Source organism: Ostrea edulis, chromosome 3, assembly GCF_947568905.1.
Source record: "Ostrea edulis chromosome 3, xbOstEdul1.1, whole genome shotgun sequence".
NCBI lineage: Eukaryota > Metazoa > Mollusca > Bivalvia > Ostreida > Ostreidae > Ostrea > Ostrea edulis.
In genome coordinates, this window is record NC_079166.1 from 60,120,731 (window position 1) to 60,143,939 (window position 23,209).

The 23,209-nt window shown below is 35.9% G+C and overlaps 1 protein-coding gene across 2 annotated transcripts; it reads right to left on the reverse strand.

Moving 5' to 3' along the window:
- Positions 1–1,469: 1,469 nt before the first annotated feature.
- LOC125675975 (uncharacterized) lies at positions 1,470–21,578 on the reverse strand. Of its 2 annotated transcripts, XM_048913839.2 has the most exons (9): positions 19,998–21,578; positions 17,357–17,967; positions 17,147–17,256; positions 13,416–13,527; positions 13,016–13,113; positions 12,862–12,926; positions 10,034–10,111; positions 8,463–8,544; positions 1,470–4,500 (listed from the first exon to the last, which is right to left on the reverse strand). In XM_048913839.2, exons 1-9 carry the CDS (start codon positions 20,006–20,008, stop codon positions 4,291–4,293), a joined length of 1,377 nt encoding a protein of 458 aa, XP_048769796.2. In that variant the 5' UTR covers positions 20,009–21,578; the 3' UTR covers positions 1,470–4,290. The 2 variants fall into 2 exon arrangements, with proteins under 2 accessions (XP_048769796.2, XP_056014366.1); XM_056158391.1 differs by lacking the exon at positions 10,034–10,111.
- Positions 21,579–23,209: the final 1,631 nt, after the last annotated feature.

Consider the following 23,209-nt stretch of genomic DNA (forward strand, 5'->3'; position numbering starts at 1 on the left):
GCTGTTGTTCACAATATTTTGTGACATGCACAGACGGACAATATAACAAGAGGCCCATGGGCCACATCGCTCACCTTGGCCCATATCTGAAGACTTTCCATATATATTTGCATGTAAAACCTTGGTCCCTATTATGGCCCAAACTACATTTACCCTTTGTAAACTTGAATCTACACTATGTCAGAAAGCTTTCATGTAAATGTCAACTTCTTTGGCTCAATGGTTCTTGAGAAGATTTTAAAAGCTTTTTCCTATATTTGTATGTAAATCTTTGACCCCCCCCCCCCACTTGTGGCCCCATCCTACCCCCCAGGGGCCTTGATTTGAACAAAGTTGAATCTGCACTATGTCAGAAAGTTTTCTTGTAAATATAAGCTCTTCTGACTAAGTGGTTATTGAGAAAAAGATTTTTCCTATATATTTGTATGTAAAACTTTGATCCCCTATTGTGGCCCCATCCAACCCCAGGGGCCCATGATTTGAACAAACTTGAATCTGCATTATGTCAGGAAGCTTTCATGTAAATCTCAGCTTTTCTGGCTTAGTGGTTCTTGAGAAGATTTTTAAAAGTTTTTCACTATATATTTGTATGTAAAACTTTGATCCCCCCTTGGGGCCCCATCCTATCCCCCAGGGGCCCATGATTTGAACAAACTTGAATCTGCACTATGTCAGAAAGTTTTCATGTAAAAATCAGCTTTTCTGGCTCAGTGTTTCTTGAGAAGAAGATTTTTAAAGATTTTTCCTATATATTTGTATGTAAAACTCTGATCCCCTATCGTGGCCCCATCCAACCCAAGGGGCCCATGATTTGAACAAACTTGAATCTGCATTATGTCAGGAAGCTTTCATGTAAATCTCAGCTTTTCTGGCTCAGTGGTTCCTGAGAAGAAGATTTTTAAAGTTTTTCCCTATATATTTGTATGTAAAACTTTGATCCCCCTTTGGGGCCCCATCCTACCACCGGGGGCCATGATTTGAACAAACTTGAATCTGCAATATGTCAGGAAGCTTTCAGGTAAATTTCAGCTCTTCTGGCCCAGTGGTTTTTGAGAAGATTTTTAAATGACCCCACCCTATGGTTGCATTTTTGTGATTATCTCCCCTTTGAAAGGGACATGGCCCTTCATTTGAACAACCTTGAATCCCCTACACCTAAGGATGCTTTTTGGCGAGTTTGGTTGAAATTGGCCCAGTGGTTCATGAGAAGAAGATGAAAATGTGAAAAGTTTACAGACAGACAAAGACGGACGCCGGACAAAATGTGATCAGAAAAGCTCACTTGAGCCTTCGGCTCAGGTGAGCTAAAATCAAACTGACTCCCCCTGATAGAGTACAGACATACTATGTATGTCTAGATCACAATATAAATCAGCTGCTCTTTCAATGTACATGTATGCTTCAGAGCATTGTAATCATTTCAATATGACTTTCTCATTACATTGTAATTAGATTAATGTAGACGCCAATATATTTTTTTATTTTATTTCCATCCACATAATACAAACATGTACATGTATAAAGAATGCACTTATACTTAAATCCACACAAAAGTCATGTCAATCTAGGATTGTGAAAGTATTAAGACAGGTGAAGATAACGAACAGTGATCAATCTCATTCATAACTCCTATGAAGAATACAAAATAAAGCATAATGTATAAAGATAGAAATAACAATATTGATAAATACTGGGACTTAGAAATCTTGGATTCTAGAACAAAATTGTATACACTAGTAAAAAGTGAAAACAGACATTTCGTATGCGCATCGCCATGACATACAGGGAGCAAATCGAAAGAACAAAATGTGGTTATAATAGCAGTTGTCTGATTTTTGTTGATATAACAAATCTCATAATCATCTCACTTCCTCATCGTGGCTTCGGACTATAATGCAGGTCATGATGTGAACAGTGTATAGTATATAAATTAGATCTCCATTTTACGAATATTACTCTGAAAAGGGGATAATGTCACAATTCTACATATTTTCAAATTATTACTCATGTAAACGTAGAAAATTTTGACCCCCTCCCCCCATTGAGATTGCATCTCTTCCCTGTTTTCTTCCCCAAAACACCTGGCACAGCTGTTCGGTAATTTACTAGTGAATATTCCATTTCAGTAATGTACTGATTAATTGTAAGCGGACGTTTCGTTCGAGTGATCTAGAACACAATACATAGGTATTTAAAACAACGTAACAAACCCTAAACCACAAATGTATATAGATTATCAAAACAAAATATGTTGTACGACTTCACATTATCTAATATACAGTTTGGCAGCTCTGAAACATTACTAAGAATGTATGTTCATACAGAATAAAAATATCTATGACAAGCTATTTTTAAAACACAAAATATTTCACACGTCCAAAATTGGTCTGTATTGAATGTTTATGTGTTAATACTTTTCTTGGATGACTAGATCAGAATATAGATTTTGATAATTTCACAACTTTATGTGAGATGCCCAAATTCATGTTCTGTAAATGCCTTATGGAGTGATCTCATTGGACATTGAGATTCGAGTACATTTTTAAAACGAGTATTTGAAGATTCCATAACTACACAATGGATACTGTTGAACAGTCTTAAATGAGTTAAAGGAGATAACCTCATGTAAAATATGCGTGCATTGTCGATCTTTAACATCAAATACACAGTATGAAGTTTCTTTACATTTGGTTACCAAATGTTCATGTAGCACAGAAATTGTAATGTGTGACTCGGTCCCGAGCACGAAAAATTATTACTCTTATATAACTTGCTGTGCATTGCATAATAGGCAGATAACAATGAATTTTACAATAGAATACACATACAAAGCATCAGACACTTTCTGTCAATTGTATTTCATACACTTATAGCAGGATATAAATTACTAGGACAAAATACACAAGAATCAATTAATCCTTGTCAATTATATTCTATACTGCATGAATCTGAATTTCTACTTCATTAGTATAATATTGATATTGCAACGCCATGTCTTAGACAAGAGGGGTTCTACATGTAATGTTTGGTATGACATGTAATGAAGGAAAACAAGCGAGTCGCTTTAGAATTAGACAACGTATAATTAGACTTTTCTAAAGGACAACTTGAGATGATTCTGGAGTATATTACGTATATGATACACAAGTGGAATATGAATACTGATAACGCTTACACATGTACTTGAATTAAAAGCTACCTCTCTCTTCTCTCTCCACCATCTCTATTTCTTTATAGGATGCTCTCTCTCTCTCTCTCTCTATTTTTCACTCTCTCATTTAAACAGTGCCACTTTGAACTAATCTGTTTGAAAATTTCCGGACATAAAACAATTCGGCAAAAGCAAGCAAACGGTCTTGAAACAAACGAACAGACAATCAGACTCATAATTACATCACTTTGAATTGTCTTCTAGGGCAAACAAGTGCTCATCATTGGTTGACCTTACAAAATTCAAATATAATGAAAAGCATGTAAACCACACCGCATACCTGTATTTGTAATTCAAAAGATACAAAAAATTCAATTATATGTGAATTTTCGTAGCAACAAGGAACCATGCAAATAGCACCCAACAAAAGCACAACGCATGTTATCTGTAATTCAGAATAAAAACAGGCTACTTTAGCATTCATAATGCAGATGAATAAGAGGGAAAATTCTACATGTAACATAACACAACACTTTTGTGTATCTAAACTCTATACATTGTATATATTATTGACACTTTTCTAATAGAAATGCTCATCATTACAGTACCTATGCTCTTTTCGTCATCTATTGCCACCGTTTAAATAACAGCATTTTCTTTGGTATGGTCAAGGATATCAAATGTCAGTATTTTTATATGTTTTGAGAATTGCGGTGTATTATGAACACGCTAAAAATAGGTCAATTATAGTAATATATAAATCAATATATATGTACTGAATGGTCGCAATAAATTGCACATTCTCACTATCACATATGTATCTCCACACATAATTCAAAGCACAACTAGATATATATTATGCAACAAAATTACAATATGCTACTGGTATGTAAAAGAAAAAACCCAGCAAATCACCGTATATATATCAAAGGACATTTTTCATAGATTTATAATGAATGAGATCTACAAGCTTAACACTTGCCTCCATTTCCTATACAAGAAAAACTACGCTACCATTAAACAGTCTATATTCGACAATTCAATATCAATATATGCATTAATACACAAGAATGTCATTAGGACATGAGTACGCGAGGTGATTCTGCTGACCACGTGAAATATCTGTCTTCTGTTGTCTCTTATTTTGTGCGCTTATATGCTGTAATGACACTATTAAACGGTAGATCTGGGCAGATGTACGTACACTCAACGTCTTCTTCATCCTCTTCACCTCTAAGTGGATTGTACTTCAAATCCTCCACCAAGCTTGGTAAGGTTTCATAAGAACTGTTGAGAAACTGCAGATGACAGTTTAAAGTATCGCTTCTGCAGGATGCTACAGGGTTTCCCTGAGTATGATATAAATTACATATCAACAGAAGATAAAATAAACACATCTAATTTAAAGATCAATGCAACATGAGCATCAGACTGATCACACTCCAAACCAAGAGGTCCATGGGCCGCATCTGAGCAGCAGTTCTTAGCAATAAACAAGCTCATGCGAAAATATCATTATACAAGCAGCTTGGTTCAGAAAAAAACTTTTCAAAGGCAATGACTAAAAATTTACCAATTTTCAATCACTAAACTTGACTACAAATTTATCAATTATCATATGCCCTTGCAGGGCTTGAAGCTAACTTTTTATGTCACCAGTCCAGCCGGACTAATGGGGTGTAATTCCAACCAGTCCGCAGAAAAATTTACAAGTCCAACAGAGTTTTCCAGATATAATTAAACATACAAATGTATTTCATTTATGTTATTACAATGAAATTTAACTCACTATGCCTCAAACAATATTGTAATCTTCAATTACGTGGGATTTATAATTTACGAATCTGGTTCGTCTAATATCTACAGATTAAAGCATGCCAAATGTGTGTATAAGATTTCAGAAGTATATTTCCCAAAATTATGCTTTAGAAAATTAACCAGTCCCATCGGACTGATTAAAACAAATGTCAGTCAGTCCGCCATACTTTTAATCAGTCACAGACTGACGGGCATATGTTAATTTTGAGCCCTGCCTTGTAGACGAATATAGCCTTTCATATTAACAAATTTCATCTAAGGATGCTTTGTGCCAAGTTTGGTTTCCTATACATTCGCCTGTAAAACTTTGATCCCCTATTTTGGCTCCTTCCTAACCCCAGGGGTCATGATTTTTACAAACTTTGAATCTCCACTTTGTCAGGAAGCTTTCATGTAAATTTCAGCACTTCTGGCCAAGTGGTCTTGGGAAGATTTTTAAATGAATCCACCCTATTTTTGTGATTATCTCCCCTTTGAAAGGGCATGGTCCTTTATTTGAAAAAGAGGCCCATGGGACACATCGCTTACCTGAGTCACCTTGGCATATATCTAAAGATTTTCCATATATATTCGCATAAAATTTAGAAATTCATTTCAAAATCGAGGATTATCTCCCTCATGCACAGCTCTTATCCTTGAACGAATTTGGCCCCAGTTTTTGGCACTCTAGTTTTCCTTTTAGCTCTTATAAGTGTATTGTTATTTTAATTTTCCAAAACTTCCGCTTGCGCGTCACTGAAGAGGCATTATTTGTCGAAATGTGCATCTGGTGCATCAAAATTGGTACCGTATAAGTTTTACATTATGACCCCTGGGTCGAGGCCTCTGCTGGTGGACTGTTAGTCCCCGAGGGTCTCTACAACCCAGTAGCTAAGTACTTTGTTACTAGCTTGAAAATACGGATGTATATTTAATTGCGGTGATAAAATTTAGAAATTCATTTCAAAATCAAGGATTATCTCCATCATGCATAGCTCTTATCCTTGGACGAATGCGACTCCAGTTTTTGGCACCCTAGTTTTCCTTTTCGCTCCTACAAGTTTATTGTTATTTCGATTTTCCAAAACTTCGGTTTGAGCATCACTGAAGAGACATTATTTGTCGAAATGCACATCTGGTGTATCAAAATTGGTACCGTATAAAATTTACATGTAAAATCGGGGATCATGATCTTTACAAAGTTGAATCTGCACTATGTCAGGAAGTTTCCATGTAAATTTGTACTTTCCTAGCCCAGTGGTTCTTCAGAAGAATATTTTCAAATATTTTATCTATATATTCGCATGTAAAACTTTATCCCCTATTGTGACCCCATCCTAACCCCAGGGTCATGATTTTAACAAACTTGAATCTGCACTACAGTACCAACGAGACCCAACCTGACACCCAAGCAGTCCCAGGGACTGCTCTCTCAAGATGTGGGACTGCTCTGGGACTGCTCTGGGACTGCCCTTGGACTGTTCTGGGACTGCTTTCTGTCAGGTTGGATCTGGTTGGTACTGTGTCAGGGAGCTTTCATGTAAATTTGTACTTTCCTAGCCCAGTGGTTCTTGAAAAGAAGATTTTAAAAGATTTTCCCCATATTTTTGTATGTAAAACTTGATCCCCTATTGTGGCCCCACCCTACCTCGGGGGTTATGATTTGAACAAACTTGAATCTGAACTATGTCAGGAAGCTTTCATGTAAATTTCAGCTCCTCTGGCTTAGTGGTTCTTGAGAAGACTTTTAAATGACCTGACATTTGAACAAACTTGGAAGCCCTTCGCCCAAGGATGCTTTTGGCCAAGTTTGGTTGAAATTGGCCTATTGGTTCTGGAGAAAAAGTCCAAAATATGAAAAGTTTACAGACAGACGGACAGACGACGGACAACAGGCGATAAGAAAACTTCACTTGAACTTTCAGCTCGGGTGAACTAAACACTTTAATCCCCCTTACCTAAGGATGATTTATTCCAAGTTTTGATTGAAATTAGCACAGTGGTTCTCCAGAAGAAGATTTTCCTATACATCAACATGTAAAACTTTGAACCTTCTATGTGGCCCCATCCTACCCTCTGGGGCCATGATCTGAACAAATTTTGAATCTACTCTTAAATTAGGAAGCTTTCACTTAAATGTAAAACTCATACGGTACCAATTTTGATGTACCAGATGCGCATTTCTACAAATAATGTCTCTTCAGCGATATATAAATCTCTACTCATATGGCCTGGTGGTTCTTGAGAAGAAGATTTTTAAAGTTTTTCTCTAAATATCCGCATATAAAGTTTAGTCCCCTATTGTGGCCCCACTCTACCCCAAGGGGTCATAGTTTTAACAAACGTGAATCTCCACTATGTCGGGAAGCTTTCATTTAAAATTTCAGCTTTTCTGGCCAGCCAGTGGTTCTTGAGATTTTTAAATGGCTCCACCATAATTTTGCATTCTTGGGGATTATCTATGAAGGGAACATTACCCTTCATTTCAACACACTTGAATCCCCCTTCACCCATGGATGATTTGTTTTAAGTTTGATTAAAATTAGCCCTGTGGTCCTGGAAAGGAAGATTTTCCTATATATCAGTATGTAAAACTATGATCCCCTACTGTGACTCCACCCTACCATCGGGGCCATGATCTGAACAAATTTGAATCTACTCTATATCAGGAAGCTTTCAGGTAAATCTCCATTCTTCTATTCAAGTGGTTGTTGAGAAGATTTTTTAAAGATTTTCTTTATATGTTTGCATGTGTAACTTTGATCCCCCTATTTGGCCCAAAGTTTAATTGAAGTTGGCCCAGTTGTTCTGGAGAAGATTTTTCTACAATGTATATATTAGCATGTAAAACTATGATCCCTTATCATGGCCCCACCCTCCCCCGGGGGTCATGATCTGAACAAATCTGAATATACTCAATATCAGTAGGCTTTCAGGTAAATATCCACTCTTCTAGCCCAGTGGTTCTTGAGAAGAAGGGTTTGTAAAGATTTTACTTATATATTCACATATACAACTTTGATCCCCTATTGTGGCCCCAACAGCCTCCCAGGGGGCATGATATTATTAAACATGAATCTGCACTATGTCAGAAAGCTTTCATGTAAATTTCAGCTTTTCTGGCCACAGTGGTTCTTAAAAAGAAGATATTTAAATGAACCCACCCTATCTTTGCATTTTTGGAATTATCTCCCCGTTTAAGGGGGCATGGACGTTCATTTGAAAAAACCTGAATACCCTTCACCCAAGGATGCTTTGTGCCAAGTTTGGTTGAAATTGGCCCACTGGTTCTGGCGAAAATGAAAATATGAAAAGTTTATGCCAACAACAAATTTTGATCAGAAAAGCTCACTTGAGCCTTTGGCTTCAGGTGAGCTAAAAAGACATATTCAACCTTTTATGATACATGAATGTGTTCAGATATTATATGCTTTTGATATGTTATTATATTAGTTCTGATATTATATGTTTTTTACTACATAATTAAATCACACCAGTACATGTTTTGACTTACTTCGATTTCAAAGTGATGGCCACCATTTTGGTCTTTGACAGACACCACAAAGTTTCCCGTGTCTGATCCACTTTGACTCATCCTACAATCATAGAACCGTCGAATAATGATTATAAATCTCCATTTTGAAAGCTTCACAAAACCATCAAATAATGATTATAAATCTCAGATCTGAAAGCTTCACAAAACCATCAAATAATGATTATAAATCTCAGATCTGAAAGCTTCACAAAACCATTAAAATAATGATTATAAATCTCAGTTCTGAAGGCTTCACAAATCCATCAAATAATGATTATAAATCTCAGATCTCAAAGCTTCACAAAACCATCAAATAATGATTATAAATCTCAGTTCTGAACCATTAAATAATGATTATAAATCTCAGTTCAGAACCATTAAATAATGATTATAAATCTCAGTTCTGAAGCCTTCACAAAACCATCAAATAATGATTATAAATCTCAGATCTGAAAGCTTCACAAAACCATCAAATAATGATTAAAATCTCAAATCTCAGTTCTGAAGGCTTCACAAAACCATCAAATAATAATTATAAATCTCAGATCTGAAAGCTTCACAAAACCATAAAATAATGATTAAAATCTCAGTTCTGAACCATTAAATAATGATAATGATTATAAATCTCAGTTCTGAACCATTAAGTAATGATTATAAATCTCAGTTCTGAAAGCTTCACAAAACCATCAAATAATGATTATAAATCTCAGTTCTGAAGGCTTCACAAAACCATCAAATAATGATTATAAATCTCAGATCTGAAAGCTTCTCAAAACCATCAAATAATGATTATAAAATCTCAGTTCTGAAGGCTTCACAAAACCATCAAATAATAATTATAAATCTCAGATCTGAAAGCTTCACAAAACCATCAAATAATGATTAAAATCTCAGTTCTGAACCATTAAATAATGATAATGATTATAAATCTCAGTTCTGAACCATTAAATAATGATTATAAATCTTAAAGCTTCACAAGTATCAGATGTTGTTGAATACGGAGACTACTTTATAGCACTCAATGATAGTCAGATTATACAAGCATGTAGCAACAAAGGGGAGCAGCCCCCTTCCCCCCTCCCCCACCACATTTCTTTTACTTTTTTCCCATAAATTTTAAAATTTCTACATGTATAGTTCCATTACAGGCGGGTCTCCCCTCCATTTTTTAAAATCGCTGTAGTAGTGAATTGGGAGCGGAAGTGCATGATGAATTGAACCTATGTATCAAATAATCAACCCTTTTGCCACCCAGCCCCATGAGCGGAAGTGCAAGATGAATTGAACCTGTGTATTAAAGAATCAACCCTTTTGCCACCAAGTCCCATGCTAGGGTTCAATTCCCCCTCCCACCTTATTCCTTTCCTTTTTATTTTTACTTCGCTTGTTAAGAATTTATGAAAAGCTGTAAAGTCAATGTTTTCCTGGCTACCCCCCCCCCCCCCCCCTCCCCCTTTGAAAATACAATGTTACTGAAGTGCATGCTGTTACAAGATCTATGTACACTTGACCCGTCAAAAAATCTTTGATAAGTGTGGAATGTTGATTACCTCACAAGATAGGTCTTATCTTTCTGATTCTCCAGAAGTTCCTCCGCATTACTTCTTGTCATATCACCAGCAAACCAGCTAAACAGATTTAAAATCCATTGATTCAACAAAGCACTGAAGCAGGTACTTTTATTAGACAAGACAATCAAAGATTTTAAAATTATACATTAGAGACCCAAGGGCATAGATTGCTAACCTGAATACTGACACCAATAACAGTGACTATGATTAATTAATATTCACAGCATGTATAAATCATTTCAACAGTACTCAAATACAAAATTAATACAAGTGTTATATGTAATGTTGGGAAATTTCTAAATGGGAAGCTTTTAAACTAAAATCAAAGTACACAACATAAAAAAGATTTGTCCTCAACATATCAATAAACATGTTTTTTTTTATATTATTTAAGACGCATACACTTTTCATGTTTACAAATTGTTAACATAATGTATTGATGTCTTTCTCATTTATGTTATTTTTGTAATATCTGTTCTTTGTAACCTATAAGTAGTTATTGAAATGGCAGTGCATATCATTTGATTAAGGTAGTACTCTACATCATCATAATGGCCGACTTCCTTTAAAAACATGGATGAAGAAATCGATATCAGTAATATTTGACTTTCCCTTTTCCATTTAAATACCTAGCCGAGTAGCTCAGTAGGTTAGAATACCGACTGCTGAACTGTAGGTCGAAGGATCGAGTCCAGCAGGGTTTTTTAATTTTTTTCAGGTTACCTTCTACTAAAACTGTATTTTTTGACAAAATAAAGTAAATTTGAAAATTTTCAACTTCAAAATATTGTTGTACATATCCTCCACTTTTCATCTACGTCAAATTTCTCTGGTGTAGCATACATCCTTAATGGCATTCAGTATTTCAATTTTGAGCCTCTATGCCTTTACATTACAAATTTATAAGCAGGATAAGTATTTCTGATTTTTTTTAACTGGAGACTTTCACCTTGACAAATGACTTGTTCACTATCAGCTCACAAACCACCAATTTTGCCATAAGCATTCCTTGTACAAAGTATAAGACTCTAATATCTTTCCATCACTAATTTATGGCCAACACAAGAATTTTAACTTGCTGAACAAGAGCGGTGATTTTGAGTTTTCAGTATAAGGCCATGATCAATCGTTGTATTAAGTATGAACATCATATATCTCTCCATTATTGAATTATTGGCTTGATCAATAACTGTAAAAAAAAAAAATCTTTTTGACTTTAGTAAAATGACATTGAAGATATAAGGTTGGGATAGTGATCAAGATTTAGGGCTCACGGCGGGTGTGACTAGTCAACAAGGAATACTTACTCCTCTTAAGCACCTGATCCCATCTCTGGTGTTTCCAGGGGTTCGTGTTTGCCCTACTCTCAGTTTCGTATTCTTTATGATTTATAAGATTGATTACTAATCGTTAGCTTCACTTTTTTCATTTAAGAAAGCTACCATAAGCAGTGTATCAACAATGAGCATTTCATGACTTTTATAACAAAGCTATGTTGAAGAAGATAATGAAGAAATAAATTTCGGTTTTGAAACTGCATTTAAAGGTATGAAATGTGACGCTTCATGCTGACATACATGTACTTCATGAAACGCATTAATTAGCACGTCATGAAATACGCCAGCATGAAGTGTCACAATTCATACCCCCCTATATTTTCAAAAGTGAAATTTAATTCTTATATTTACATTCTACTGTCAGAGTTCCCTGCTTGAAATAGACATAATTATCATATTTATCAAGATCCATACGTGCATTGTTCACAACTGCATCACATTCATTACAAAATGTCTCTCATTATAATTTCATTTTGGTTATGATATCAAATGCAAAAAACATTCCAAATGTAAATATCTATCAATATCCCATGACTTTGACTATGCCCAAATGACCTTCATTTAAAACCACTACCCACTCTCTTGCTATAGACATGCAACGTCAGTAATGGTACTCCACTATGTTATTACCTAAATCAGAATTTTCAACTTTTTAACAAGATCACTACCCATCACGGGAACATAGACAATCTGTGTACCACGTATTAGCCTCAGGTGCCTTTTTATTATCACTTTATAACCTATAGAAAAAATTTCTGTTTTCTACCAGCAATTTTGACATTGATCATATGACCTTGACCTTGTTCCAAGGTCAAGACACACAATCTGGCCAGAAGCATTCATTGCTCCAAGACCGGGCCTCTTATGTCACTTCGTTACAAACTTATAATCAGGACAAGTACCTGATAGTATTTTCGACTAAAATCAAAATTTTATAAGGATTGAAATATCCATAAAGTTTTCTCCATGTTAACCTAAGCCATCAAACAATCACATCATATTATGATGCTTTTACATCAGCTTGGTATGAAATCTGATTAGTAGTTCTTTAAGAATATTTTTCTGATTACCACTTCTTCTTCACATCTTTTTAATAATCTCCAATTGATTAGGGGTTGTTTCAGAATCCTTCATTTTGTACATATGTATCACATTGAACTTTGAAGTTCTACGTCCATTGATATTCTGGGTAAAATTCCAATGCAATAGGTCAAAGCTTTTCCAAGATCCATGACTCATATTCCAAATACTACATGCACCTCACTCCCTCTGATATAAGCTTACCAAGCCTTCAGCTCAGGTGAGCTAAATTCAATGTTCAGCGTGTACTGTATGTTCAGTACATTTTAAAAACACATGTACATCCTCACTCTACTTTGATGGATGCAAACCTGCGCATTTATAATTCATCTGAATCCGCCGTTTAGAAATACAATATTGCTGTCTTTTAAGTCTGGTTTCAATATTTACCTCTGCTTTATTGTCTTCTTTCCCACTTTCGATGTAACGAGAGAGTTTTTTACAATATCAGTCAGCTTAAAGAAACAAAGATCAAATAAACTCGATGTTGAATTTTGTAACAAATTTACGGACAGAATTTGTGAAGGTGTAGCTTATTACTTACATGACGTATGATAACACACTTCCCTTCAACATCTTTCTTAATGGGACCAAAGTATCGCACTATTCTCATCAAGTTAGAGAGTACAATTTCACCATCATCTACAATTGTCAACGAGTTCAAGAGACATTAACTGTAGTTAAAGTTAAGATACTGCAATCAAAGTTTATTTATTCTAAATTATATGATATTTTGAATTAATTCCAAAAAATGTCTTGCCTTGAATTTGGAAAGATGGAAAATTGTTATAAAAATGATATGTCACTTATTCTATTTTTTCTTTTACAAATTTTTATTTAGCAATTTACTATCTAGTTTCTAGCATCATTGTCATTATGAAGGTAATTACAAAGAATTAAATCATTTTCTCCAACACCAATACCAGTATACTGGTACCACTTACCTCCCCCTTGCACATTCAATAATGTCTTGAGCAAATGGATTGTCTGTTTACTATTTAATCCTTCTTCACCTGGAAATTTCTCTTTCAGTTTTTTTAAGAAGTAACTCCAGAACTGTAAAGAATATTAATATCATTGTTGAATGTTAAAACAATATCAAACTGTTAAATGTTCTTGGATTGTATAACTTAACAAGCATGAAAGGTGTTTCTTATTAAGGAGAAATAACACAAGAGAAATTTGATATGGATCAAAAGTGGAGGATACGTACAATAAAATCTTGAAACTGAAAACTTTTATATTCACTTTATTTGGTCAAATAATGCAGTTTTAGTACAAAGTAATCTGAAACAAGAGGCCCATGGGCCACATCGCTCACCTGAGTCACCTTGGTCCATATCAGAAGATTTTCCATATCTATTTGCATGTAAAACCGTAGTCCCTATTATGGCCCCAAACCTACCCCTGGAGGCCATGGTTTTTGCACACTTGAATCTACACTATGTCAGAAAGCTTTCATGTAAATGTGAACTTCTTTGGCCCAATGGTTCTTGAGAAGATGATTTAAAAGATTTTTCCTATATATTTGTATGTAAAACTTTGACCCCCTATTGTGGCCCCATCCGACCCCCGGGGCCATGATCTTAACAATTTATAATCTGCACTATATCAGGAAGCTTTCATATAAACCTCAGCTTTTCTGGCTCAGTGGTTCTTGAGAAGAAGATTTTAAAAGATTTTTCCTATAAATTTGTATGTAAAACTTTGATGCCCCCCCCCCCCCTTGAGGCCCCATCCAATCCCCGGGGTCCATGATTTTAACAAACTTGAATCTGCACTATATCAAAAAACAACAAAAAAAAAACAACAAAAAAAACAAACGAAAAAAAATAAAAACCAACAAAAAAAACCAAACAACTTTGACCCCCTATTGTGGCCCCATCCGACCCCCGGATGGCCATGATTTTAACAATTTAGAATTTGCACTATATCAGGAAGCTTTCATATAAATCTCAGCTTTTCTGGGTCAGTGGTTCTTGAGAAGAAGATTTTTAAAGATTTTCCCTATATATTTGTATGTAAAACTTTGATCCCCTATTGTGGCCCCATCCTACCCCCGGGGGCCATGATTTTAACAATTTAGAATCTGTATTATATAAGGAAGCTTTCATATAAATCTCAGCTTTTCTGGGTCAGTGCTTCTTGAGAAGAAGATTTTTAAAGATTTTCCTTATATATTTGTATGTAAAACTTTGATCCCCTATTTTGGCCCCATCCAACCCTCGGGGGTCATGATTTTAACAATTTAGAATCTGCATTATATAAGGAAGCTTTCATATAAATCTCAGCTTTTCTGGGTCAGTGCTTCTTGAGAAGAAGATTTTTAAAGATTTTCCTTATATATTTGTATGTAAAACTTTGATCCCCTATTGTGGCCCCATCCGACCCCCGGGGGCCATGATTTTAACAATTTAAAATCTGCATTATATAAGGAAGCTTTCATATAAATCTCAGCTTTTCTGGCTCAGTGGTTCTTGAGAAGAAGATTTTTTAATGACCCTACCCTATTTTTACCTTTTCTTGATTATCTCCCCTTGGAAGGTGGCCTGGCCCTTTATTTTAACAATTTAGAATTCCCTTTACCTAAGGATGTTTTGTGCCAACTTTGGTTGAAATTGGCCCACTGGTTGTTGAGAAGAAGTTGAAAATGTGAAAAGTTTACAGACGGATGGACGCCGGAATACTGGTGATCAGAAAAGCTCACTTGAGCTTTCAGCTCAGGTGAGCTAAAAATTTAAAACCTCTGCTGGACTCGAACCCACGATTTACAGTTCATCAGTCTACACATTAACCAACTGAGATATCAATCTAAAAGGACCACATGTATTGCTGATATTCGTATTTTCATCCATGTTAAGGAGGTCAGCCATTATGACAATGTAGTATACCTCCTTAAAGAAAGTCGGCCATTATGATGATGTAATATACCTCCTTAATGCACCTTTCAACACACACAATGAAGACTTCCAAATATTGTACAATTTCATAAGCTGCTCAAAAGATAACTATGTTTGACAGAAAAATTTACTGAATATCAAGACATCAACAGGGCTTTAATTGATTTTGAAAAAATGAAAAAATATAGGAGAGCAGTAAACAGAAAATATAACTACAAAGATTAGTGTAAAATATTTATCCGACCATTTTGCATACAAGAGTGATCTGCGCCTACAGAGTGCTATGTAATAGAGTTGTTGTTTTCTCTTTGTGATCAGCTTATTATTTGTCATATTTGGTGGCGTTTGTCATCGCAATATAGCATCACACAATTTTCTGATTGGTGAAAACTATTAAATCATTTCAGGCTTATAAGTGGGTACTTGAGTGATGTTTCAGTGCAAAAGAAAACTGGCAACCCATAGTTAGAATAATGTGAATGACTTCTCTATACTAACTTTAAAGGAATAATCAATCTTGTTGTTCAATATTTATTTCTTTAGGAGCATGGAGGATCCTTAAACAATTATCAGTTACATACCCATGTTACTTAAGCACTCTGTAATAGATTCTTGTTAACCCATACAGTTATTGGTTCTACGATGGCTTATTTAAATATAATTGTCTTTATTGAAGGAAGACGTGACTCTATCAAAATATAAAAGCATTTTTTTTTTCAAATGCACTTAGCATCAACACCAAAGAAAATGTGTACACCAAGTTTAATCAAACTAGCCTTACCAGAACTGAATTTCCTTTATGATCACTACCCATGAAAGTATTGTAACAAGGCAGAAAATTTGTGTACAAAACTATCTTTATTCAACTATAACATAATAATACAACGTAAATGCAGTAATGAAAGTTTTTACAAATGCCTTTAATTAGAAAACTATCAAAAGTGTCTGTTGGGTTATTTTAGATTTTCTTTCACTATTTTCCCAACCAAATTAATGGTGAGTGGTTGGTTAAACGTGACACATGACTTGGACTGATGGACAGGTTTGACTAGTTTTCTTGGAGTGTTGACATTTATGACAAAATGAAGTGCTTTGTCTTCATTCTTTTGAAATCTAACTGAAGTTTGGATTTTGTATATGCAGCATTTGACAATTAGCACATCACGTTTATAGTAAAGATGTAAAACATCAAAAGACCTAAAGTCCATAATTCTCAAGCCATTACATTATATCATATCATACCCATATTATACTACATGTATCTTCTACATCCTTGTGTGAGAAAATATACTACCAAGTTTTCCTTCAACCCCAACATGATAATCTGACAGACACACAAAAACATTTATCATACCATAACACATCCCATTGATTGTCCTAGTTTTAATCAAATCATACTTTTTTACCTTGTTTTCTGCAAAAATAAAATTCCCCATCAACATTCACCTTGACCTTTGACCTTGCAAAACATGAGCACTCTAGTCTGGCTGCATTAGCGAAGCGAAAAGTGGGTCTGCAAGCATGCGTCAGACTAAAGAGTACTCTTCCTCATATTCTTGTTAACACGTGTACCAAGTTTGATGATCTTAGCTTTGAAAATACTGTTTTTATGTGACTCACACGGCGGTGACAAAGCGACAGAAATACAGACGGATGGACAGACAGAGTGAAGCACTGAACCATATCATGATGTATATATAATTACATTCACAGATACAGATAAGTGACAGATCAACTAAATTCACGGAGGAAGAAAACAGCCGATTCCATCTTACCTTACTGTGACATTTTATTCTATCGTCACCTCCACAAATCTCAACTTCGTCCCAAAATTCTATCGACTCTTTGGACGGGGACGTTCCCCTCAGCATCTTGCACGTGTCACCTGTAAATTAAAAAAAATAATAAATCCAGCCTGAATGATGAAGGGCACTATTCTATCTCCGATGGAGAGAAATTAGAAAATAGTTGAGGGTAAACCTTACATCCAGATATATATAACTCTTTGTCATACAGACGTCTCATTTCCTCCGTGTTGAGGCTGCTGCTTAAACTGCTGGTGCCACTAGTGGTCCGCTGAATCGCTGCTTGACGCAGCATAACTTCGTCATGAGGAGATCGGTTTTCCACATGAATGTGTCGTTCACTTACATCGGATCCTGCGTATCCCGAACTCTGTGAATCGGGACGCGAACCGGCGCGTGCTTCCTCTTCCAAATAGTTGTGCTCCAACTCGTCATTTTCAGTTGGACCATGAACAGAAAAACCAAGAGAAGACGCGGAAGAACTCAGATCAGTAGCTGCACGTGCGTAAAGTTGTTGACTGTTCTCAGAGCAAACAGCTAAATTTTTGGCACCACCAGGATCACGTGCTGACGCTGAATACAAATTTTCTTTGATCTCGCTGATACTTCGGGGTTCATCTAATAAATCCCCTGGATCTTCTGTCTCTTTTTGTGGTTCTGACTCATGGACAATCTTCGCGCAATCGTCTCCACTCGTCCTCGACATCCCTCCTCCCAGGGGATGATTTACCGTCACTGGGAAGTTTGAGAAGAAGTCAGGTAATGCTATCTCTACTTTAACTGTCACACTTCTGAAAGAAATAGAAAAAAAACTTCGGGTATATTCATCAATACAGAAATGCGTGTAACGATTTATATCTAGATATATAGGTATGGATGTACATATTAAGAGTTTTTGTAATAAATTTTAATCTATGTTTATCTGTATACATAGTAAGAAACAGAGGAGCTTGTGCAGGTTATTATGCTTATATGCTCACCTTTTCATATACATACTGTTTATCATAACTTTATATTTAAAAGTGGTAGAATTTTAATATTAATGTCGGGATTCATGACATGACCCAGATTTTGACACTAATCAAAATGAATGTTCGAATGTTCATTCAATTAAAAACCACACACTCTAGCTCTCAGGGAACATATTGGTTCCCGTTATTTTCCCAGAAAGCTACAGATCTGCAGCTAGTACGTTCAATGCTGTTTATATATATATATATATATATATATATATATATATATACATATATATATATATATATATATATATATATACACAGATAATTCGCATGTAAAACTTTGATTCCGTGTCTTACCCCAAAGAGTCATGGTTTTAACAAACTTGAATCTGCATTATTTCAGGAAGCTTTTATGTAAATTGCAACTTATTCCAACTTGCCCAGTGGTTCTTAAGAAAAATATTTTAAATCATCGCATCCTATTTTTGTGATCATCTCCCTTTTGAAGGGAGCATGGCCCTTTTTCCAACAAATTAGAATGCCCTTCACCCAAGGATATTGAAATTGGGTTAGTTGTTGTGGAGAACAAGTTGAAAATGTGAAAAGTTTACAGATAGACGGACGGACAGACGGAAGACAACGGGTGATAAGAAAAGTTCACATGAGCTGAGCTCTAATGGAATTGGATTTCGCTCTCCTTCAGTAGATATAGTCGAGTAAAGTTAAAAACTCTTTCATTTCTAAGAAACGTCTGATAATAAAACGGTGTATATGGTGTATATTCAATGTATATATTGAATATCCACTTACACACTCAGAATGTGGTTAGAACAAAACACAATTATAGCAAAGATGATTGTTCGCGCAGTTCATTTCCGTTGTTAATATCGCATACAATGGCAGAGACTAATATGTACTTATTCCAAAACGACGTCCGGCGTGTATACTGGTTAATGAAAATGAAACTACATGTACATGTACCTGCAAAATGTTCTTCATTTACAGAGAATAAAAACACACACTCTAGCTCTCAGGGAACATATTGGGAAATATTGGGTCCCGTTATAAGAGAATAAAAAGTTGAATGCTCATTACAGGACGGACCGATCCGCAGCTAGGGTCGCTCTATCAAGAGTTCAGTGCTGTTGGTAAATTTTTTTCTTTCGAAATCGGTCCAATATTTTGACAAAGATCACTAGTACTAAATGCATATCACATTTTTTTTCCAATACCTATTCATGCGAATGCATAAGGCGTTGAATTTTATTTTTATACACGCTATCTCTTCCTTGGATCTAGGCCTGGTATTAAAGAACATGGCAGTGAACACTACTAGTGATGTAGTTACTTGTAACATCTGTTATCCCTGTACATTTCCATATTAAATGCAACATACATAATAATACATGTACATAGCATTTCCACACCCTTATCACATGTACATGTAAATAGCGCAACCTACGAGCGCGTAGTATCCAACACGTGATTTAATTAATGACAGCAATGCCTATAAGAGTATACATATGTAAGTATGGGTAATCAAACTAAAATAAATGCCTTTAAAAAAATGATTTTAAATGGTAACAAAATGTAACAGTAAGGGTGAAATGAAGACCTACTTGTACACATGTGAGCACGTGACACTATTACATGTATCTCCGGATCATTCACGAATGTTCTAAACTTTTGTCTATATATACACTTACTCTATAAACTCTGTTGATGCATCTGTCTAAATCAACAGACTCTTAACAGTCTGAAAAACATCCATGACAAATCAAACGTGTACACAAATGCCGGTATTGTGTATATATTTGCGAGGAATGTGAATGATGTAAAAATTAAATATACACTGTACATACCTGTTTGCCATATTCAAAATTCTACGATGCTATAAAATGGGCAAACTGTTCTAATTCCACACAGACGACATTGGATGCGTGTAATTAACATAACAATACCCCGCTCGGTCGTCACTGTTTAAATGTCTGTCGTTCTCTAGTCATCAAACTAGTTTTCTAAAAGTGTTTTCTTATACATCATCTTTCATACACTTCACCATTAAACCGGAAATAAATGGAGAAAATCCGTGTGAATAATCGAGACCTTTTTATATTCAATTGACCTTAGCCATCACGAAATAAAAAATTTGAATGAACGACAAAATGGAAATTCCATTACATAGTATGATGAAAGCACACTGTGTATGACAAAGATTGTTTCTTCTTGCACCTTTTAGCATTTTTGCTGGATATTTTTTTCAGTGGCTGTTCAATTTACTTCTCTCAAGAATTTCTTTTGAATCTTTATTTAAAAATAAATAAAAAATAAATATCTCTTTCAAAACCAAAATGAAAATTAACAAAGCATTGTAACTAATTTAAAAAAAAAAGGGAATTGATGATGATGAGTATCACATTCATGGACAGGGTTCGAAATTAACTTTTTCAAGCACTAGTCCGTACGGACTAGTCACTATTGATGTTCACTAGTCCGCAAAGCATTTCACTAGTCCGTCCAGTATATCAAAAAATTATCTTCATTTTAATCAAACTAAACACATCACAGTTGCAAACAATTCAATTTCTGACACCTACAGAAGAAAAAGAGACCACCATATTTTATTTCGTATTCAAGATCTTCAAAAGCATACAATATTAACCTCCGAGTTAATCCTTTGATAAACGTCCATAAGTGCGTTCGAGATCGACATTCCTGTTGTTTTGGTGTTCAGACCTTAGAGTCACAGGAGTTCGAAATTTTATCAAGAAAGTCAATAAAATTCACTCGATTGACCAAGTCATGAGCTATAGTGTTATGAACTACTGTGTTAGAGTCGCGAATGACGAGAACATGTGCGCACAAACCTACATGTTCTCAGACCACACTACTTGCAATTCTTGCACCTAGAACACGTTCTCGTGATGTGTACTCGGCGTTCGGAATCGGCAGGAATTTGACAATGTGTGCACGTTCGAAGAACGGCGGTCTCAAATGTGTTTGGAAGATCAGACTGTCATAGTCAGGCAAACACCTGACCATGCAGGTAATCAACCATAAGTTCAAACATCTAAGAGACTCAGACAAATCTTGCTAAAATCTTTACCAATTCAAAATTGATTTCCGGATTTTCACTAGTCCGTACGGACTAGTGCTATAGAGAGTTCACTAGTCCGACATGTATTCTACTAGTCTCGGACTTACGGACATGAGTTAATTTCGAACCCTGATGGAATATTGTCTGTGGTGATTCTGACATCTGATGTGACATCAAACAAAGAGTTTTGTGATTTAGGAACTCGCTAATCAATCGACTATCCTTTCTTTATTCACGTGTGAATTATACTAGTAGCCCATGCCTGATACCGTCTGTAGAGTGATAGGTATATACATAAGTATTAAAAAACAGCTTGAGATTTTATAATATTAAAGCTACACTTTAATATGTTATTGTGTTTAGAATGTGATATTTCTCTTATGGAGGGGTGTACTTTAATTACATTTAATTTTCATCTTATTTTGTTTTACTAGTATTTATTTTAATTACTGCGTGTTTATAAGGACCGCGGGGACGTTGACCAGGCTTTCGCTTGTCTGGTTTACGTTGCCTTCTCAACGGATAGGAATGCGAAATAGTAGATCGAACGCTTGAATCTTGAACTTTAACAAGGCACGAAGTACACCAAGTCTCAAACAACAAATACCGCGGTACAATTGGATCATACATGTAATTATATGGGGTGGCGGATCTAGAGGGAAGAGCAACGGGGGTTACAACCCCATCCCCTTTTGATTGAATATAATTGTAGAAGGTTAATTTTGGGGGGTCTTCAACCCCCTCCCCTTTCTTGGGCGGAAAAGGTGCAAATTTCGGTCGCAACCCTTCCCCCTTTAATTGAAATTTTCTAGACCCGCCACTTAGTATGTACAATTGCAATGTACATGTAATATACTAGCTAGTACCCTATACGTACTACCAGTGTGGTGTACTGTAACAAAGGTGGTCGAGTACTAAACAGGGGCGGGGTGAGGGCGGTCACATCACATGTAATAAACAGAGGCGGGATGGGGGCGGTCACATCACATGTAATAAACAGAGGCGGGGTGGGGGCGGTCACATCACAAGTAATAAACAGAGGCGGGGTGGGGGCGGTCACATCACATGTAATAAACAGGGGCGGGGTGGGGGCGGTCATATGACATGTAATAAACAGGGAAGGGGTGAGGGCGGTCACATCACATGTAATAAACAGGGGCGGGATGGGGGCGGTCACATCACAAGTAATAAACAGAGGCGGGGTGGAGCGGTCACATCACATGTAATAAACAGGGGCGGGGTGGGGCGGTCACATCACATGTAATAAACAGGGGCGGGGTGGGGGCGGTCACATCACATGTAATAAACAGGGGCGGGGTGGGGCGGTCACATCACAATAAACAGGGGAGGGGTCAGGCGGTCACTTCACAAGTAATAAACAGGGACGGGGTCAGGTGGTCACTTCACAAGTAATAAACAGGGACGGGGTCAGGCGGTCACATCACATGTATCAAACAGGGGTGGGGTGGGGTGCCGCGGTCATTCAGATGTAATAAACAGAGGCAGACGGTCATATCACATGTGATATACAGGGGAGGGGAGGTGTGGTCACATCACGTGTAATAAACATGGACGGAGGCGGGCGATCATATCACATATGTAATTTACAGGGGCGGAGGCGGTCGGTCAAATACCCTTGGATACATGTATAAAATGGGAGTACATTGAGATATGAAATTTAACATTAAAAACATGCAATAAAGTGGTTACCGGTAAATTATGCGTAACCTTGATTCAGAAAATGGCCTAAAATTTTACTGGCAAGAGACTGGATGTAAAAAATTCTGAGATATTTTCTTTGAGTTACAAAGAACTACATGTAGGTCAGTTTTGTGCATAAATTGACCCCTTTTTTCCTAATCCAGCCAGCAAGTTCAGAAGCAACACTCTTATTCATGTTATCATGTACCGGTATATATATTTTTTTTATTTTATTTTTATATATATTTCAAATTCATTTTGTATCATTTTTTTAAG